The sequence below is a fragment of the Melopsittacus undulatus genome, unplaced genomic scaffold (genome assembly GCF_012275295.1).
Source record: "Melopsittacus undulatus isolate bMelUnd1 unplaced genomic scaffold, bMelUnd1.mat.Z mat_scaffold_199_arrow_ctg1, whole genome shotgun sequence".
Taxonomy (NCBI): Eukaryota; Metazoa; Chordata; class Aves; order Psittaciformes; family Psittaculidae; genus Melopsittacus; species Melopsittacus undulatus.
Window position 1 is genome coordinate 30,654 of NW_022994154.1, and position 8,154 is coordinate 38,807.

At 43.4% G+C, this 8,154-nt stretch overlaps 1 protein-coding gene across 4 annotated transcripts; it reads right to left on the bottom strand.

The window, feature by feature from the left end:
• Positions 1 to 2,391: 2,391 nt before the first annotated feature.
• On the bottom strand, positions 2,392 to 7,778 carry LOC117438388 (ribosomal oxygenase 2-like). 4 transcript variants are annotated; one of them, XR_004550741.1, is made up of 5 exons: positions 7,591 to 7,778; positions 4,549 to 4,624; positions 3,258 to 3,374; positions 2,550 to 2,610; positions 2,392 to 2,424 (listed from the first exon to the last, which is right to left on the bottom strand). XR_004550741.1 is itself a non-coding variant. In XM_034073927.1 (4 exons), exons 1-4 carry the CDS (start codon positions 5,029 to 5,031, stop codon positions 2,560 to 2,562), a joined length of 336 nt encoding a protein of 111 aa, XP_033929818.1. In that variant the 5' UTR covers positions 5,032 to 5,065; the 3' UTR covers positions 2,448 to 2,559. The 4 variants fall into 4 exon arrangements, 2 of the variants coding, with proteins under 2 accessions (XP_033929818.1, XP_033929817.1); XR_004550740.1 differs by lacking the exon at positions 2,392 to 2,424 and having other exon boundaries at positions 2,448 to 2,610; XM_034073927.1 differs by lacking the exons at positions 2,392 to 2,424; positions 7,591 to 7,778 and adding an exon at positions 4,937 to 5,065 and having other exon boundaries at positions 2,448 to 2,607.
• Positions 7,779 to 8,154: the final 376 nt, after the last annotated feature.

An 8,154-nucleotide genomic window follows, 5' to 3' on the forward strand; every position in this document is an offset into this window, starting at 1 on the left:
GTTGTGATTTTGTGTATAAAACCACCTGTATTTACTAGCCAGTTGCTAATAAGAAACTATACGTTGTATTGTATGGATTTGTCACTTGTAAAAGAGATGTTAAAGAAAGCAAATTTGCAGTAGCTGCTAGAAAATACTAAGGCAAAAGCTAGAAAGATTCTAAGATGATGGTACTGTTATAAAGCAAGTAATGGAACAAATTAAGAGGGTGGGAGAACTCCACTGGTAAGAAGTTTCTTTGGTTAGTCCCTCGCTGCCATTAGCATCTTCAACATGCTGATGCACTCTGTGATAGTTACTCTGCTAATGTAAATCTGTGTGTGCTTTGCTGTAGTAGTGACTTGTTAGTGGGTGAAGCAGGTGAAACTCTGCATTGACAACAAGGTGCAAGGACAGAGATTGACCAAATGCCTGCTACCACAGTCAAGGGCAAGACTGGGTTGGCCTCTGTGATTGCCACCAAGAAGAACCTTTAGCTTCGCTGCTGGCTGCAACCCAGCAGGCGTAGAGCAGTGGAGACACATGTCATGCCAGACCTTGATGTGAGGGATGGCCTCCGCTGTTATCAGAGAGCCATCCAGGAGAAAAAGGGTAGGCCCAGCTGTGTACAGCTATCAACAGGACCATACTGGCTGCCAGCAAAACATACCAAGCCGCAGAACTCAACCACATAAAGAAACAGCAATGGTAGAAATCTTTGTAAAATCTTTGTAATATCTGTGCCATTATGTGTGACCATGGGTAATGGAAAAGTATACTGAGCATATCTGTTAAATCCCAACTATTCCAACCTGTTACATGGTGTGTAGGATTCACTGATATGCCACATGTTATAAAGGTTCAAGTGACTTCAAATCAGACTAATCTTACTGAAATAATGCTACCTAGAGTAGTGGGTTGTTATATTACACAAGTCAAGCAGTGATAGAGCAGACACAATAAATTGTCAAAAACTTTTCGTAAAACTAAAAAGGGGGAGATGTGGAGACAGTGTTCTCACAGGAAAATGAATATTTGGTACATGAGCTCTGAATAACTCTGAGGGATACAGCAAGGCCATGGGAGGCCCGAGGAAGCCTAAGCAAGCAAGATAAGAAGAAGCTGTAATTCACTGAGTTATGAGAACTGTGGACTGTTGGCAAGCATTCGAGGTCAAGTTCTCACACCTGTGTTTAACCAATTATATGTTAGTCACTAAGGGTCTTCACGACAAGTATCCAATCATGATATGCCAAATTGCTGTAGGTGTGTGTAAGCAATAGTATATAAGGAGTTAAAGCTTTGCAATAAATGGCTTTTTGTCTGATCAAAAAAAAAAAAAAAAAAGGGGGGGGAGTGTAACTCCTTGACTGTTAACACTGTACAGTTTACTTCTGCAGCTGCTTCACATCCCCTTTGCATTAGAATGCTTCTGGGCATGTGTTGTATGAATCTTTCTGATCATTCTGAATCTATTCACAAGAATTTGTTTGAACTTAAAGAAAATATGAAAGAACTTACTGTAGAAACAAATCCTATAGACTCTTGGTTAAAATCGTTAGGAATAAGTAGTTGGTTAAGGAGTTTAATCATGATGTTTAGCGGACCAATAATGATTATGTTGTTAATTTTGTTTTTTGGACCTTGTCTGTTACAATGTATTATGCAACGCATGCAGCAGATGACAAACGCCTTATTTGAAAAAAGAGGGGGAGATGTTGGGGGTCGAGCATGGGCGCTTGAAGAGGCCTACAGCAACCTGTGAGAAAGTGAACTTATGACCCCAGGTTAAAAGAAGAAGAAGTGTCAAGATCAGCAAAACAGGAATGCAATAACAGGATGCCAGTAATTGCAGAAGCATGATGTAACGCTAAGCTGAAGCGAAGGCGTGAAACCAATCAGGAGAGGTAAAGGGGAGCGTGTATCCCTCGTGGGCAAAGTGAAGCAGCCAATCAAGTAATGCGTGATCACGTGTAAGACAGTATATTAAGAGCAGCTTTGTAATCAATAAACGGAGCATTTTGTGAACCTACATCGTATCGGTGTTTTCTCCCCTCCACCTGGCCGCGGCACCATACAAGATCAATAGTCCCTCCCATCCAGCCTCACCCTCTCCTTTTTCAGTTAAGGCAACTATTCTAACAAGTTACAGTCAGGGAGGAAAACATCATAGGGGTACAGAAACAACCCATACAAGTACAAAATCAATAGTCCCTCTCATCCACCCTCACCCTCTCCATTTTTTTATTAACACAACAAAAAGCATTTCTACAAGTCCGCACTCGTGCAATTCTTGCAGAGCCAAGGCCACGCAGTGAGCGATCCCAATACCCTGAGCCTTGTTGCTGGACAAGAAGATTCTTGGCAGGCATAAGCAAGGTCAATTGTCTTGTTATGCTTCTGTAATTTCCCATGTTTTCGTGCAGAGAATGATCTCTGCCAAGGCTGTAGTTTCCCACGGTGTTTTTACAAATACAGTATTACAAAATACACAAATGCAATTTTACAAATACAAGAACAAACAAGTTATAAACATTAGCTTTGTAAACAGTAGTAACCTCTAGACTCACCAATTAGAGCTCAGTATCCAAGGTTGCTCAGCTTTCCCCTTGAGTCAGCTACATCCACCTGCTAAACATGCACAGAGTTACCCACATGAATTCAAGCTAAATAGATTAGCCTAAAGAGAAAGAGGTTCAGTATCGCAGCAAAAACCTGGACATTTCTCAGCTTTGCAGAGCCTAACATTTACTCCCAACACAACCCTTTCTTCTACCCATTCCCCAAGAGCTATTCACACACCAAACCCGACGTTCATTTTCTCCTGCTCCACAGCTCCCTGCTGTGCTAAAAGACTTGCTAGTGTAGCTGAAAAAGGGACCTGTTCTTTCTGTGTGCTGACCGGCAGCACAACCAGACTATCGCAAGGAAATCGCAGAACAATTTACAGCTTAGCTGACTTTTAAAGATTCAAGAGCTTGGCCCAACAGGAGCTAAGCTTGTCTGACTGTTCCAAAGCAAACACCATTACATTTATAAGGAAGCAACCTATCCAAGGACACTGTGATACCAAAGAAAGGCAGTGCAAAAAAGCAGACAATGCTTCAGATGGAGCAAACCTCTGAAAAGTCAATGACTTCAAAAGAAGTGATTATGCTGCTGGACAAGGTAGTGCCTTTGCCCTGAGCTTTCAAAGCAGATCAGCAAGATACATGCTTGCCTCAGTGCTGAAGTTCCAGCTGAATGCACTGTTATTCTCTCTACTTCCACCTACTTACCAGAAGCAGCTTCCTCAGTATGCTCGTCCACAGTGCCACATCTTCTTTTGCTGCGTCAAACACAAGGCCAGGAAGTGCATCCAGTAAGTAAACTCCCCAAGAGGTGAAGGACAGGAACTAATAAGAAAAAAAATAATTACTAAAATAGTTGCACTGAAGTAAAACAGAAAACTGATGTCAAAGCTGGAAACACAGTGCTCCAATCCCAAATCTGCTTCATGCCTTTAGCCCTTCCATTACCACTCTGCAGCCCCACGCAGTAGCTCACTCTAAACTGTACATGCATTCTCACTAGCTCCAGGTCAGTGGTACAGAGGGAATGGACTGGGGCTTGACAAGGTCTGGTTTGTTCTCATTATGGTGACGGCGTATTGAAGCTCTCCGGCTTCCAGGCACAAAGGGGAAAATACTGTGACACGCCCTGACAACAGGGGGTCACGCTGCCAGGCCACCAGCAGCACAGGCAGCCATGCAGGCAGAGACCCAGATCCTGACTACAGGCAGGTCGCATTGCCTGCACCACGACTAAGTGGCTTGGCGCCGTCTTTGGAAAGAAGGGGCGAGTCCAGACCATCCCTCCGCTCGTGGACTTAGGGAAGACGCCCCTGTTACTGCACAGAGACCTGCTCTCCTTCCAGGGAGGCTTAAGCTAAGCTGCAGCAATTTTAACAGGTGCCTAAAGGACAAGCTCACTCACTCCCTCACATTGATAGACAAGGACAAGACAAACACAAACCAAAACGTCCCAAAAAGGGAGACGGTCTCTGTGCAGCCACTGTCCGGGGAGTCACCCTACTCACCAAGCAAGAGAGGAGAGCCTCAGACCATGCCCAGGGCTGCATGGAAGCCGGAGAGCTTCAACAGGCCAAGGGCCAGATGCTGTGACACGCCCTGACAACAGGGGGTCAGGCTGGGTAGGCCACCAGCAGGCAGAGAGCTGCTGGGGCAGAGGAGAGGGACAGGGAAATGGCCCTCCCCTGCTTACAGGGTGGCCTGGGGGTCCAAGAGAGCTCTATTTCCCCCTCGGGTGCGGAGACGCTGGCTCTCACCCTCCTTACAGGGTTGCCACGCTCTCCGGGCAGCCAAAGGAGCAAGACGGCCAAAGGCCAAAACCAAGAGTAGCAAAGACCTGAGCCCTGCTTACAGGGAGGTCGCCCAGCACACAACGCTCCTCAGGGCCCCCCAAAGGTGCCATCATGCTCTTACGTGACCTCGCCCTGTGCCCACAGGGATTCCCTTTGCCCAGGGTGCCTTTCTCATGCCCCCTCTTCTGCCCGACGCCGCTCCTCACCTCGCCGTTACACACGCCACCTCTTCTCTCTTCTCTTGACATGCAGCCTCTTCTTTTTTGATCTTCCAAGGTCAGGCTACATGCAAAATTACACAAAAATAAAAGTTCTTTGCTTCTTCAAGAAAGAAATAAACCTTAAAATCCCTTAAAATGTGGCTATACATTTATAAATAACCAGGTCCCCTATTATAATCAATATCTTATAGATATGATGTTCAAGTGAGAAGATATGCACAAAATGACCATAATTCCAGTGATTTGTACTTCTGAAGCAATTTTCCAGGTTCCCCATGTAAACCCATCCGATAAATAGAGGTATTCTAATGGAAAAAAAGTTTCCCAAGTATCCACTCTAGTCTAAAGACAAGTTCTCTCAGTGTCAGCTTACCACAAATAAATGATTGAGTTTAGCTCATAAATGTCATCTGAAAGCAAATTTAAGATTGCTGCCTCCAATTTCCATACTAAAATGGCAAGTTCCATGTTAAAGGCCACTGCCTGACACACAGGAAGAACCTTCTCCCAGTTTCACAACAAAGCTTTGGCACACAGGTACTTCAATTAACTAGGCAAGGATCTAATTACACTCCTTATAGAAAGGCTGATAGATACATGGGTTTATGTATTTCATTTTACAGTAACCAAAACTTAAACCTACCCATACACCTCAGAAACCATCACTGTTAAATTTTGCTCTCAAACATTTTTCTACCACAGCTTCCTTAACACAGATTTGATTAAGCATCACTGGGAAGTGTTCATGATTTCAGTTTCTGTGACTACTACTAGTAGCTTAGAGCTCTGTGCTCTGGTATAAACTGAGTACAGACTCTGGGACAGTAACTCCTCCAACACGAAGCTGGCATGAAACAAGAGGATTAAGTCTTATAGTAGTGCTATTACCACAAGGGTGTTGAGAGGTTAAGACTGGTGATAAGTGACAACAGCTTTTATTTAATCATCCACTTCAATGGGGTAAAAAAAGTCAAAAAAGTACTCATGTAAAAATTGAAGACTTTAAGAGCAAAGTAGAGCATATTGCCAGGAGAGCACAGATAGAGCATGTTACATCCTAGGAAGCTCATGCATAGAAGCCCTGATCATTACACTGCCCTGATTGGCACCAGTACAGAACATTATTTAACAGGTACCACCCATCAGGTTCTGCTTTTTTCATTTAGCATTTGCACTTCTGTCTCTCCAGCTTTGCTAAATTCTTGTTCCAAGCATACAACCTGCTTTTTCCAGATGAAAACACACCAAACTCAAGCAAGTATAAAACCCAGCAACAAATTTCCACAATAACAACAAATACTCCTCTCCTGCAGCAGCCATCAAAATCCATACATCCTACATGTAGGCTTTCTAGAACATACTACACTTCATTGCATTGCCCTATGGGAGAAACTAGGCAGCCACTATGCAGACAGCTGACTCAAACATGTCTATGAAAAGCCATCACCCAACAGTTAGCATGACATCGCACAAAAAAACTAACTCAGCTCTCTAGCTTCAATAAAGACCTAGAAACACCAATTGATTAAGAACTCCAGTAGATATTACATACCCAAAATTGAAAGTAATCAAGAATTTAGAAAGATCATTCTGTAACCCATTAAAATTTCCCCTCTTTTCACCCTAAGGGAACTTCTCCATGCAGGGAGGAAAATGGCCACCCCCCAGAGATGAGCAAGTCTCTTAAAACATGATCATGAACTTTTCAAGTGAGATGTGGAGCAGTTAAGTATAAAAATTAAACCCTGTGTTTGTTTATTTTCTATTAGTCTGTGAGTGATTTAAAGGTTTTCTCCTGATGAAGAAAAGAGCAGCTCAGAAGCTGAATGCCAACAAAACTGCTCAGCTCCCCTCCATGGGTTAAGAAAGGATCAAATACTGAATTGGGTAAAAGTCTGACAAGTACTAAATCCAAGAAAATTGCTCTCTGCTTCTGACCATCTTGGCAGGGGAAAAAAAAAAAAAAAAAAGCTTTTTGTTATTTCTAATTTCTAATGACATGCACAGTTAGAACCAAATGTAACAAGAGCTAGTACTTGGTACTGTTTTCCTCTCTCTCCCCATAACTTAATAGGCTAATCCTCTAGCACTTGTTTCTAGAAGCTGAGAATACCATGCTGTGTGCAGGTTATGCTCACTTAGAGGGCACAAAGACTCAAAAATATCTCAGGAGCCCCAGTCCTATGAAGAACTCAGTTTTATGACTAACCCTGTGAACCTGGGCCAAAATCAATTCGATAGAAGGTCCAAGTTATCTAGAGCCAATGCAGAAGCACAAAATAGGCTATTGTAACAAGGACTAACTTTATACAACTGTACATATACAAATAATCACAAGACATACTTTTTAACTACATCATATACATATAACAAAGGGTCTCAATGCATTAAATCTAGCACCACTGCTGTATAGCCTTAAACATCTCTTCAGCAATGTAATCATTACCACCACACAGGTATACTTCCTTTCCATAAGGCATTCCTTCCCCAACCAGCATAGAAACAGGGTTAGACACAGCTGCAGCCTCCCAGACAAAATGATTCACTCACTGCCCTGAAGCAAAGTAACAGAAACCTCACCAGGCTGAATAAGATGGACCAACACCTGCATCACTGGTTCAATCAGCTCTAGCAGGCCTTTAATTTACCTGAGAGAGCAAACACCATGCTAAGACATCTTTTCCTAGCCAAACCCAGAAAGTGCACTATTGCGTAGCTGTGCACACACAATAGTACTTGTTCAGTTATTGAGACATGTAGGAAGTTTGATTAGTATCTGAATGTTTGCTTTTAATATCCTTGCAGCTCCTGCTTAGTCTTATTCTGAAGGGCTTTTAGCACCTGGTACTTGTAGCAACCCTGAGGAGCACTAGAGCACACAAACACACAAACTAGCTTCCAAATGCATTTGAGACACATCAATAGAAGTTATGTTTGCAAATATACATAGAAACGCTTAAACATGTTCAGCACACTGCTTTAAAAAGTAAAGTCTTATCAGTAAAAGCAGTAAGGCTCAACACTTACCTTGGTTTAGCTGCATTACAGATGACTGCTTGAGGCTGGCTGAAGCTCCTGGTAATGGATTTTGAACGGAGTTCTCTTTCTCCACCTCCTGTTTCAGAAGCCTCTTACTCTCTTTCGATGTACATCTTCCCATGTCTCTCCAATTAGCCAGTTAACTCAGTCAAACTGGGAGTTGTGTCAGCCTCAGCAAGACTACCCCCACAAGCTCGATATGAAACATTGCAATTAAAAGCCATTTCCAACTCCAATCACACATATAGCAGAGAAAGGGCACACCAGCCCCACATACTTTGCCTTGCAGTGGTACTTCTGGGGCAGCACTTCATGGCACTTGGAAAACAAACATAATTTGCTCCTCAGACTGCAGGCCTTTACCTGCAGCTCTTCACTGTAGTGCCTCAAACAGGTCTAAAGAGTTAGTTCATAACTCAGCAGCCAAATATTTTGCTCAAGGCAAAGGAATCCGTGCAAAAGGCCCAGAGAAGCCCAGCTGTTCTCTGTGGATGAGGCAGTTGGTGAGGCAGAGCACACAGCACTCCCGGCTCCCTGGCAGGAGGCCCCTCT

Coding starts and splice junctions, on each gene's coding strand:
- LOC117438388 (XM_034073926.1), bottom strand. CDS start 5,031: ATGGAACTTGCCATTTTAGTATGGAAATTGGAGGCAGCAATCTTAAAT. Junction 4,625..4,936: donor AACTCAATCATTTATTTGTG/GTAAGCTGACAC, acceptor TTTTGCATGTAG/CCTGACCTTGGAAGATCAAA. Junction 3,375..4,548: donor GTGGCGTGTGTAACGGCGAG/GTGAGGAGCGGC, acceptor TTTTCTTATTAG/TTCCTGTCCTTCACCTCTTG.